We start from the raw sequence: 13,431 nt of genomic DNA, 5'->3' as shown, positions 1-13,431 counted from the left end.
TACTCCAGCCATTGAGCCCACTTAAGGAATTATTCGTAGGATTTTTAGGAATTGCCGGTCAATAATCCACTCATCATTGTTGTAGTGTTTCAGTAATGTATAAGTGTCTGTATGTGATATATCAAACAGACTGTCCAGTTCCCAGTTGTCGAGATGCAGTTTTTTGCTTTATTTTTCTTTCTTGTCTTCTATTTTCAGGAATATTTTTCTGGTCTGATGATTACCAAATGTACAATCTGATCAACATAACCCTAACTTCGTTGGAACACCCCAGTTCTAGGGGTTCGTTAACTGCTCGCATTCTAAACTTTGTTGGAATATGAGCAGTTAATCAAAAGTTTTTAATGATACTGCTAATTAAATGATTTGCAACCAATTAAAAAAAATTTCTTTTTTCAACCTTCTTTTCTATGAATTTTCTTTTTCTTTCAAAAATATATTTTTGTAATACAGCTCAATTCAATATCGATAGATATTGAATAGAGCTGTATTACAGAAATAATTAGATTTTCTAAGGATAAACTAACAATCCAATGATTTAAATGAGATGCCATTTAAATCATTGGATTGTCTGCTTTTTTTACTAGCAATATTTTCTTTCAACAGCAATAGCTGGAATATGTATTAGATCTAACAGACGTTTTTTTTTCCTGATCTGAGTACTTCTCTTCTGTTTCAATAGACTCATTATTTCATAGACTTTTACTAGGTCTACTAATCTTCTATGGTATGGGAGCCATTGCCTTTGTTTGATACAAGACGGAAATTTATAATACAAACATTGTTAGTAACTATACATTTAAATATAAACTTTGTAACATTTAAAGAATATAGAATAAGGTTCATTAAAAATTTTATAAACTCAACTATAGCAACTTATACTTATTAACATTGCGGCATGTTTTTGATAACTATTTTAGCCTCAAGAGAATTAAGAGCTTAAGAATTAATAACTACCTTAAATGCAACTTCACAATATTAAATGTAATGTCATGAAAATATCAAGATTAGAATGCTTGAAAAGTATTAGAATAAGAGTAACGAAACTGATTTATGACACACAACATCTGTAGTGTTTTAAAACAAATCTCTTGTGGGATAAGTACAAGTAGAAGTAAATTATCAAAGTTATCGAATTGTTTCTTAGCGATTAATAATTAAATTGTGTGAACATAACTAAGAAACAATAACAGTTAGTGGGTAAAACTTTTGCACAACACTTGCACAATCTGTTTTTCAAACTTCCAATGTTTTGTGGGGGATCTAAAAATTGTCTTACATTCAAAATATTTGTATTTAGCATTTTTAGATCAAATGCTATCAATGGTAAAAACCCCGATTATTTCAAAAAAAAAGTTTAAAATGGACCACCCCATGAGATAATGTACTTATATATCTTTCTGATAATAATAAAAATAAAATCAATTTTAAACAAAAAATTAATCAATACTTTAGTAATACAAATTGCATTTTTATTGTACTAATATATACACTTTTTTTCATTTATCACTTAAGATTTAAAATAGGATTAGAGGTAAGAATTAAGTTTTGAAACAAAAAAATATATATATTTTACATTCAAGATTTAAAAGACTCCAGGACTCTTAAAGGACAATTTTCAAATGAAGTGTTGATGTTCCAAAACATTTATAGAGCTGCAAGACTCAGAAATCCAGATAAAGATAATGAATATAGGGACTTCCCATCCCTGCAATAAAAACTTTTAACATATCTACAACCAAACCAACTCTTGAAAAACTGTAGTGATCCTGCTGCCTTAGAATGGGAAATAGGAAAAGATGAAAAGTGAGGAAAAAAAGAAAAAGAAAAGTAAAAAAAGAAAAAAAAGAAAAAAAAGAGAAAGAATGCTTTGAAATGTGGAAAAGAGAAAGTGTGTTTTAGAAAAGTAAACCTGATTTAATTTGAATTAAATACAAAATATAAAAGTAAATGCTATATTTATATATAATAACATATGTTAAATAAATTTATAAGCAAACATACTGCTATCAAGTCCAAACCAGCAGCAGAAATCTTAGTAATTAAATGTTGAAGATCTATTCCTTTATAATTAATAAATGTTTCATAAGGAAGTGAAACATTTTCTGGCCAATCACATCTTTCTGGCGTTCCAATGATACTAAAAGATTAAAGTTGAACCTTTGCATATACTTATACTTTTTATAAAAATCTGTTGTATCATTTTTCCTTGTGACATCGCAGTCATATTATGATAAAAATGAAAATGAAAAGAATTAACAAATCTAATGAAACAAAATCAAATTTTACCTTAATATTTTATGCAATTGATCAATGTCACTTTTACCAGGAAATAAAGGCCTTAATAGAAAAATATTCATATATATATATATATATATATATATATATATATATATATATATATATATATATATATATATATATATATATATATCATTACTATTATAATAAATAGTATAATTAGTACAATTAACTAATAATAAATATTAGTTAATTATAATTAGTAATATTAACTAGTTAAATCTCTAAAAACGTTTATGTCTATTGCAATTTTAAATAATGACTAATATGTTTTTTAATAAGATGTCATGTTTGCATTACTTAATAATTTATACTCTTAATTACTACTAGCTGAGAGCTCCTTGATATTTCCTTTACTAAATAAGATATTAGTTGATTATTACATATATATCTTCTTTACAACAACAACAACAACAACAACAACAACAACAACAACAACAACAACAACAACAACAACAACAACAATCATATATGTACCAGATATATAGGCGTATTACATGGGTTGTTCAAGAGTATAAATATGCTTTTTAATATTACAAAAGGAGTGTTTAATTTATTTTGAACTTGATTCCATTCTGTTATTGCCGAATTTGTAAAAGAGTGTTCACCATCAAATTATGAATTATAGGTTTAGACACTTAGTGTACCTCTAAAAGAATTTCATGTAGAATGACTGCTGTTTGCACTGCGTCGAGTAAATCATTTATTAAATATAGTGGCAAAATAAAAATGGTGGCAGCTTTTAGTTAAGACAGCTATGCATAAGTACACAACATTTACACAACATAAGTACATTGATAGTCTATAGATAATAAGATAGTAGATAGATAATAAGAGCATAAGTACACAACATTTTAACTATATCAGGTAGTTTGAAAAATCTAAAAGCAAAAAATTTTTTTGAAATCCATCACCTTTCACTTCTACTACTGCTTTGCAGTAAGGAGGTCGTTAGTAATTGTTTTTTTTAACATGATACTTAAAAAAGTAAGTTAGTTTTAAAAAATTTAACCCCTTCATGCTTTATTTTTAAACTGAATTAAATTATTTTTGTAAAAAGCTATAAAGCAACAGTAAAACAATACTGCGAAATTGTTTTGTCAGTGTAAAGAGCTTAGAATAAAACAACATTGTTATGTTGTTTTATTGCTGTTTTCATAGTTTTCATTAATAACGTGTTTAAAATAAAATGCAGTAAATAAATAGAACTGTCATAAAACTTTAAACTTAAATTTTAATGCAAAAACTTACTCATTTGGTCCGAATGAGTAAGATCAAATTTAAAAAATTAAAAAACTTGTAAACGCAAAAAAATACTAAACTTATTAGATAACCCATTTTTTATAATTTATTACTTCTTGATCTACCGTATTATAAAAAATTTAAGAATAATTAGTTTTTCATTTAAATGGTTTTTAAAGTTAATGTTTTTATTCAATTTTTTTTGTTCAAAATGTTTTTTGCAATAAAATAAGTGAGAGAAAAAAATTTGATTTAATAACTCAAATTATATTTCCTTAAGTTTAAGTATATGGTTAAATTTTTTTTTCGAAAAAAAGTATTTTGAACAAAAGTTGAATAATTTGTTTTTAATTTAAATTTTTTATAATTTAATTTTTATCATTTGTTTTATGTTTGCAATGTTTCGTTTCTTCTTTTTAAACTATTTTCAAGAAACAAAAAATGCTTTTAAAAAAAAATATTTAACTATTAAAAATGCTTTTGATTTAAATAAAACTTTCTTGCTTACTTGCACTATCTACAAAACCTAGTATTGTTACTATAGCTAGATCTATGCTTCACTTTCAGGAATGATCCTCGTTATGACACGGTATTACAGACATAGCTGCAGTATTTATTAAATTATTCAGTTTTCATTTATAATTATTGTAAGCCAGCATTGAAATTCTTTTAAATTTTTTAAACTTTTTTTCTTTAATTTCAAATTTCAAATTTAAGATTATTTGAATAAGAGAATTTTAGAAAACTAAAATTCTCTGGTTAAATAGATTTCTTATTAAAATAAATATTAAAAGCAACTTGCATACTTTCAGAAAATGTTTAATCTTGGTATCACCATCTATAGAAATATATAGAAATATTCTATATATAACATATAAATATGGGTATATTTCTATAGACTATGATATCACTATAAATAAAATGAAAAATATAAAAATATCGCATTGCGTTTTTCACATTCTATTTGGAATTTCTTGCTAAAATAATTTTTAGTTAGAAGTTTGAGTGTTAGCAACATACAAGATAGAAGTAGAAACATTCGTATGACTAACTTTTGCAAGTAAATGTCTTTAAGCATGCTAGGTAAATTATTAGTTGAGTAACTGGTATTGTGGTTTGATCTTCTATGGTTAATTGCCATATAGAGACCACATACCAAGACCGCAAAAATACGCTCAGCTTTCTAAATACCATCATAATCTGCTTTGACGAACCAAGGTAAGTGAGTTTAAAGTAAAACAAAGTAAACTATAGTGAAAGTCAGAAGAAGTCAAGTTAGAAAGATAGCATAAAGAAAACGAATAGATATTGCAATGGATGTTAGAATGTACAAAATAATACTAGTTATAACTAATTAATGCATTTAGTTGAATAATAATCAATAGTTGATAGTAACAATTAATCATTGAGTAACTTAACTGATTGTTTTGATTTAGTTTATAGATAAATTTACTGTGATGTACTTTATCTATTAAATAAATTGCACTAAATTTAACTTTAAAATAGAAGTAAGATATTATTGGCTTTCAGTCAGAATATTATTAGGTTTGGGTTTGTTACTTATACTCCAAAAGCGTGTTTACCTTCTATTATACATTTCAACCATGATGGCACCAACACTCCAAAGATCTACTTTGGTAGCATATGCACTTTGAAGCAAAACCTCTGGCGCTCGATACCATAAGGTCACAACCTATTAAAAATATATACTGACTTCATTACGTTATATTACTTAACATTAAAAAAAAAATACTAAAGTTAAAAAAATAAGTTAAAAGAAAAAATTTGTTAAAATAGAGATGAATAACAAATTATAAAGAATTAAAATTAGTTTCTTTAACAATAAATTTCACAATTTAATTTTAAATGAAAAAACTTAAAAAACTTTATACCAAGAAAGCTCTGAAATATAACTTTAAATCAACTTAAGATGTAAACTATTTTGCAAAAAATATATAACATACTATAACATTTCATAATAAATTTAAAACTTACCACTGAAGTTACTAACTTACAAAATCCATAAATTCTAGCGAGACCAAAGTCTGCTATTTTCACTTGTTTATTTTTAGTTATAAGAACATTTTGAGGCTTGATGTCTCTATGAACTATTCGGTTTATGTGCAAGTAATCAACACCAGACAAAAGTTGATACATTAAGTCCTTGAATAAAATTATATATATATATATATATATATATATATATATATATATATATATATATATATATATATGTATGTAAATATATATATATATAAATACATATATATAAAAAAAATATATATATATATATATAAATAAATATATATATATATATTTATATATATATATATATATATATATATATATATATTATATATATATATATATATATATATATATATATTGGCTGTTCAAATAATACGTGACAGTCTTGGAGGAGGGAGGAGGTATTGGGAAGTGTCACCAAATAACACATGAGGTGGGGGGGGGGGGGGAGTTGCTACAGTGTGACATGATAAAAAACATTTTAAATTAAAGTTTTAATCACTGCTTAATTAGTTTAAATTGCGAACTCTGAGGTATTTATATATAATACTGAAAATATTAAGAAATATGATATACAATGACTTCATCTACTTTTTTAGCACAAAAAATGCAATAATTTTGGATCCACTTAACTTCTAAAGTTGAAATACACCTCATTTTTTTGAGTTTTTTTCAGCTCTATAAAACCATGCTAATCATTTATAAATATGTCGTCAAAAAAAAAACCTGTGGAATGGCTATAATTGCATGCATAAGAAGAAATTCTGATCCTACAAACCTAGAATAACCAGATAGTGGGTGATTATTTAAAATAGATGTATATTACTATCATCTATCATACTTTAATTTTTTAATAATTATTATATAAATAGACTAAAAATTTAAGCATTAATAGTTGCTTAAAATTAGATCTTTAAATATAATCGATATTATTCTTGATCGCCATCAGACCAATAATAGATTTTTTTTTTAGTTTTGCTATACTATTATTTTCAATGCTATTATTATTACAGTCATTATTTTGTATTATTATTATTATTATTATTATTTTGTGTCACTCTATTGCAATTAATTTCTTGACACACAAAAAAAAAAAAATTATTGTACCATGACTTATTTCAAAGAGAACGACTGTGATGATATGTTTGTGGCCATCAATGCTTCAAGCAGAAAAGCTGTTAGGGTAGAGAGAAAAATGGCTACGCTAACCCATGACCTAACAAGAACTATACTTTCATTTAATTATTTTGGAAGCCATTATATTTTAAGAGAAGAAACAACAGACAAAGATATGGAGAAAGCAAATTTTGCCAAAGCTGGTGATGTTCTTGCACAAATTTGGTCCAGTAAAATCCTTAATGAATTTAAAACCATAGCCAAGTACAAAAAAACAAGCAGTGAAATATGTCTACAGTTAAAGCTGTTTGGGGCATAGTGGGATGCTAAACATGTCAGAGAAAGTCAAAACTTACTTCAAATTGTACAATGTAATGATCAAAACTGCTGTGGTCATTGTTGCAGCTCACTGTTTCATTATATTCCACTAGTTTTCTTTTTCCACCAATTTCTTTGTTCCAAGGGAAAAAGGGCTTGATTCTTTACAATAATACAAAGAACAACTTTGAAAGCCTCTTTTTAAACTTATTACTTAGCAAAACAATTTTGCCCAAGACAGTTACAAAAATATTCATAAAGGATTATCATATAACTACTAAAATCCAAGCATTCAAAGTTCTTTACCAAAAAGAATTTGTATCAACTGTAGCTTATATTTTGTAAGTATCAAATCTATAAAACAATAAAAAACAGTTTGCTCAAGTTTTGATATATTTTTGAATAATATTCAAAAAGTCAAACCTCATTGCCTAGTTGTTCAATTTTTACCTATACTCATAAATTTTTTTTAAATTCAGAAAAAATTGAGCATTATGATCAAGACAATGTTGATACCTCTGACCTTCAATAATTTTTGATGAACATGGAGCTCCAATACTTGTGGGTTCAAGTCTGATTTGGGAACAAATTTAGGTCTTAAACAGAAATGTATCCATTATATATTTTTTTTAAATGAACTGTTACAATTAAAATATACACTTATTTTTTAATTGTAACAGTTCATTTAAAAATATTCACTAATATACTCTGAATTTTTGCCTTTGCGCATCACACAGGGGGAAAGGAAGTGGGGGTTAGTGGGCTGTTCTTAAAAATGTTACAAAATGTCACATAGGGGAGGGGAGGTCTCTAAAAATGCCAAAAAAAGTATTACGTGTTATTTGAACAGCCCCTATGTGTGTGTGTGTGTGTGTGTGTGTTAGTGTGTGTGTGTGTGTGTGAGTGTGTGTGTGTGTGTGTGTGTGTGTGTGTGTGTGTGTGTGTGTGTGTGTATATATATATATATATATATATATATATATTTATATATATATATATATATATTTATATATATATATATATATATATATTTATATATATATATATATATATATATATATATATATATATATATATATATATATATATATATATATATATATATATATATATATATATATATATATATATATATATATATATATATATAAAAGTCTTTTTTAAAAACATTTTAACAACTTTAACAATTAAGCATTTTAATATCATCTAAAAGTTAAAGCAATTAAAATAATGCGAAAGTACATTAAGTTTTATTGTTTTTTAAAAAACTCCAATAATAATGACTAGAAAGTTTTTTTAATTAATAGTGTTTTTGTTTTTTTTTAATATATTTTTAAAACATGTGCGATGTTGCTACATTAACTATCTTACAGCCTGCTGCTACAAGAGAGTGTTGCTACATCAACTATCTTATACCCTGCTGCTACATGGAAGTGCTGCAACATTGACTAACTTATAGCTTGCTGCTACAAGGAAGTGCTGCTATATTGACAATCTTATAGACTGCTGCTATAAGGAAGTGCTGCTACATTAATTGAGGGTTTGATTTAGGCAAGCAATCCACTATGTCGTAATTTTTTACAAATGGGTGGCCAAAAATAGTTTTAAAGAATGTAATAACTTTTATTTAACTTTTTTATCTTTATGTCATTTAAACTAACAGTTTATTAACTTATTTAGGTTAACACCTTGACGGCGCTGCGTTTAGATCCAATTTTAAGAGTTTTTATAAAAGTACAAATTTCGAACTTTTTTTTTTATAGTTGAACTTAATGAAGGAAAAATTTTTAAGATTTGTTGGGCCCTAATGACTGTTTTTTTAGGGGACAACTCTGAACAACTAGCCGCGCCACTGATTATAATATAATTATTTCTAAAATAATATTGATTGAATATACACTGATTATAATATAACTATTACTGAAAACATATTATTATTTATTATTAATTATATTGTTTCATTGGAGCAGGTAATTTGTAAAGATAACCCATTACCCTCACAGACCTAATTAGTAAACTGTGTAGTAGGTCATAAATACCTAAGTGGACACTAGTACTTCTACAAAAGGTTACAAACTTGTTTTAATTTTTAAAAAGAGAGTATTAAAAAAACTTTCTTCAAAGTAATAATTTTTCACAATTTTACTTTTAATATTGCTATATTTATTTCACACGATAATGTTTTTATCTTCCAAATAATCTTCATTAGTAGCTTCTAAATCGTTCATTATTTCATCTTCTAAATTAATAATTTCTGTTGGTTCTAAGTCTGAGGATTCTAGTTCTGTCAGTTTTATTGATTCCTTATTGTCCACTTCTAAAATTAAAAAACTCTGTACTTTTTTTGGTTTGAGCACAACTTTCTTCGTCCGTCTAGATTCCAAGGAGATAGAACTAATAAGAGGATCGGATGATCTCATTGCACGGTTAAAAACCTCATTAAAATTTGCTTGTCTTGAACATATACGAGCATGTAGTTCACGATGTCGTCACATTAAGCCTCAAAGGTGTAATTACAACTTCAAACATGCTTGAATTTTGAGTGTCATCAGAATTGGAAAATGCTTGGTTGTACAAAGCCTGCACAGTAAATCTATCCATATCCCAACTGTTTAAAAGCAACATTTGTGGTCCACAGGATAATCTCTTCCAAGAGATTATCCTGTGGACCACACAACTTAAGTGCTTTTTCAACTGTTTAATAAGATGGATACCTTATTTTAGATGCCTGTTGGATTCTTTTATAGCCAGATACGCTAAGATCTACATCAATTGTTATTGCAGAAGCTTTTTCAGCTGTCATTTTATCGTTGTCATTTGTCAACTGAACAAACATGATGTGAATCTTTATGATTTTTGATGACATGTGTTAACACATTGAATAAAGAAAAATCTTTTTGATTACATACTTTTCTACGGGCTATAAGTAATGATTTTTCAATTAAATCAAAATTTGAATTTGTATGCTCTTGCAATTATCCGATGTTTACTTCTCTTACTCATATCATCAAAAACTTTTTTTTGTTGCTCTTTTATATTTTGTGCCAATTCTAATGACAAAAAGTCTATTTCAAACTTTTGATTTAACCATTTTTCGTGTTTCTTTTCAAAAAAAAACTGTGTTTCTTGATGAATCTCTTCAAAATCTTTGGTAATTCGATTCAACTCCATTTAACTTTTGTACCAAGATTTCTTTTTTACCATCACTCATACAAACTCTAGAAGTTGTGAAAAGTAAAGCATTGTTCATATTTTCTTCTTTTGTTGAATATTTGAAACAGCTAATAATATCTTTATTCTTTTAACTTTTTAATTTTTTTTTTAATTATGTTAATTTCAAGCATGGAATGTTAATTTTAATTTCAGGATAATAACACATATGAAAATAATTACCTAATTAAATGTAAAACTTTGTAATCAATAATCATTTTCAATTGATTATTAAATACAAATTTTTATGTAGACTTTGGATCAATTATCACTTGGGAAAACAAAAAATTGAAAATTGGCTATAATCCAGGTAGCGCAAACTTCAAATAGAAATTTCTCCCATAGTCGCAAAAAGTTGCAGCTAATTTTTTAATTTCTTAAAAATAGACTCAATTCCACATTATTTAATAATAGTTTGGTCGGTACCTTTTGATACTATATTTTTTGCGAGTTCACGGAAGTTGGAAGTTGTGATTTAAACTTTTTTTTTCAGCTTCAAACATCATGAAAATTGAAAAAAAAGTTTTTTCTTTCTTGAGCATCTTAAGACGTATATAATTTGTATACTCTTTAATATATAAACAAAATAGCAGGAAAAAAAAATTATTCGCGAAACGCTGCAAGAAAAACAAAAACTTGCTGCATTAAAAAAAAAACTTATTCAAGCTTTTAAACTTTTTTTGGTCTGCTTTATTAGTAGTCTCTTTAAAACTACAGTTTATAAAAGAAAATTTTTAACTACTACGCAAGACTATATTATATATTATATATATAATATAGTCTTATATATATTATATATATATAATATACTCTTATATATATTTTATTTATATATATATATTTTTTTTTTTTTTTTTTTTTGTTATTTCACCTCCCCAAGGCCTAGAAGGCCACTACAGATGAGGAGGCTACTTAATTGTGGTTATAACCCTCTCTCAACTCTATAACTCCGAAACACGAACCTTGACGAACAAGGCCGCTGCGCGGAGAAACAAGTTGAGCGCGGTACTACCAGGGACGTGGTGGGGATCGAACTCGGAACCTCTCGCTTATGAAGCGAGCGCTCTACCACTACACCACTACCGCATATTAAAATATATATATCTTATATATTATATATATGTATATATATATATTTATATATATATATGTGTGTGTATATATATATGTATATAGATATATACATATATATATATATATACATATATATATATATATATATATTATATATATACTTATATATATATACACACACACACACATATATATATATAAATATATATATACATATATATATATATACACACACACATATATATATATAAATATATATATACATATATATAATATATAAGATATATATATACCTAATATATATATATATATATATATATATATATATATATATATATATATATATATATATATATATATATATATATATATATATAGATCTATAGTTTGTTGTCTTTGGGAAGAGCGAAAGGAAAAAAGTGATTCTTACGCCAATACATACATCACTTTTAATTACTTTTGACTTTCGTCCAACATTTGCGTGTTGGACGAAAGTAAAAGCCATTAATTTAATTACAAATAAATTGTTTTTTAAAAAAACCACAAAAACGCAAATTTAATTGACTGAATGTTTTCAACAATATAAACAATGTTTTTATTTTTTTTTTATAAAATGTTTTTATTTTTAATTTTTTTAATAAAATGTTTTTATTTTTATTTTTTTTACTGTAAATCATGCGCAGAGTGTTGCTACATCGACTATCTTATAGCCTGACTCGCAAGGGAGTGCTGCTACATCGACTGACAAATAGCCTGACCCACAAGGGGGTGCTGCTAACTGGTTGTCAAAAAGTTTTACCATATTTTGTTGTCAGAAAAAAATTAAATTGAAAGAATGGAATTTATTTCTTATCACTTGATAGACTGCCTGCCCAGACCAAACCTTCAGTTGATGTAGCAACACTCCCTTGTAGCAGCAGGCTATAAGATAGTCGATGTTGCTACATCGACTATCTTATAGCCTGCATGATTTACAGTAAAAAAAAATAGAATGTTTTAAAAACATTCAGAGTGTTTTTAAAAACATTCTGGTCAATTAAATTTGCGTTTTTGCCATTTTTTTTAAAAATAGTTAACTTGCAATTAAATTAATGGTTTTAACTTTAAGACAACACGGAAATGTTGACAAAAGTCAAAAGTAATTAAAAGTGACATATCAGTTTAAACAATATGTTTTAAATATACATTAATCATTCAAGTATAAAACTGTTAAATACAAAAACTATTTAATATATAGTGAAAACAAACATTAATTTCATTTGTTAGTCAATCAAAATAAAAATAAAAAAGGTGTGAAACCTTGCGTCATAGAATAATGGAAAAAGTGTAAATCATACGCCATAGAGTAATAGAAAATGTCAATCAGAGCTGGAGTGATAGCGTGTAATAAAAATCTGTTTATTAAGATCAGGTTTTTCCCACATAATGTGTAACACTTCTTTGATTTTTAAGTGATGCGAAGTTTGGGCGTAGTCTAATACTGAAAAAGAGTCTTTATTGGCTAGATTAAAGCATTTTTGAATAAATATGGTATGAGAAGTTTTTTATCATTTTAAATGCTCCTCGATTCTTTTACTCAAATGTTGAATAGTTTGACCCACGTAACAAGCATTACATCTTTTTTGAAGCTTTTTTGGTTTTTTTAAAAGTTGAAATCAGAATGTAAATTTATTTTTATTTATAAAACATTTATTTTTAGTTTTATAAATCCTATCTATTTAAGTTTTTATCATGTTTTGTTTAAAACTTTGGTAAAACTTAAGTAATTTGTTAAAAGACCTGGGAATGTCTTTTTTAAATATGCAGGTAGTTAAATTATATTTGTTGTCAATAAGAATGTCAATAAAAAGCTAATTGTTGATTTAATTCTTTTTCCTTGTTAAACTTAATATTTTTGTGTTGATGTTTCATAATTAAAAAATTTTTAAGAATTGTTCTCGGTTTCAAATAAAATATATATACATATATGCGTATATACACTCAGCGAAATTTCCATAGTTCCATGTAGTTATTGCAGATTTTACGCGGAAATTTTTTATAAAAAAAAACAACAAAAATTATATTTATTATACCTATTGCAAGCAAATGTGTGTATGACAATTTTATGTGTTTCTGAAACAATTGAAACTAAATTTTCTAGAA

General features: G+C 25.9%; 1 protein-coding gene across 8 annotated transcripts in view; it reads right to left on the bottom strand.

Annotated features, from left to right (window-relative positions):
- LOC100206502 (cyclin-dependent kinase 6) overlaps positions 1-13,431 on the bottom strand; it is a 45,891-nt gene that overhangs the window by 13,935 nt on the left and 18,525 nt on the right. For all 8 annotated transcript variants that reach the window (XM_065810447.1, XM_065810442.1, XM_065810445.1 and 5 more), the window contains 4 exons: positions 5,539-5,706; positions 5,127-5,236; positions 2,290-2,340; positions 2,005-2,140 (listed from right to left, as the gene is read on the bottom strand). In XM_065810447.1, coding sequence (XP_065666519.1) covers positions 2,005-2,140; positions 2,290-2,340; positions 5,127-5,236; positions 5,539-5,706 — 465 coding nt within the window. The remainder of the gene's footprint in view (positions 1-2,004; positions 2,141-2,289; positions 2,341-5,126; positions 5,237-5,538; positions 5,707-13,431) is intronic.

The sequence above is a fragment of the Hydra vulgaris genome, chromosome 11 (genome assembly GCF_038396675.1).
Source record: "Hydra vulgaris chromosome 11, alternate assembly HydraT2T_AEP".
NCBI lineage: Eukaryota > Metazoa > Cnidaria > Hydrozoa > Anthoathecata > Hydridae > Hydra > Hydra vulgaris.
The sequence above is the reverse complement of the archived record's forward strand: the minus strand, read 5'-3'. Positions and strand labels throughout refer to the sequence as shown.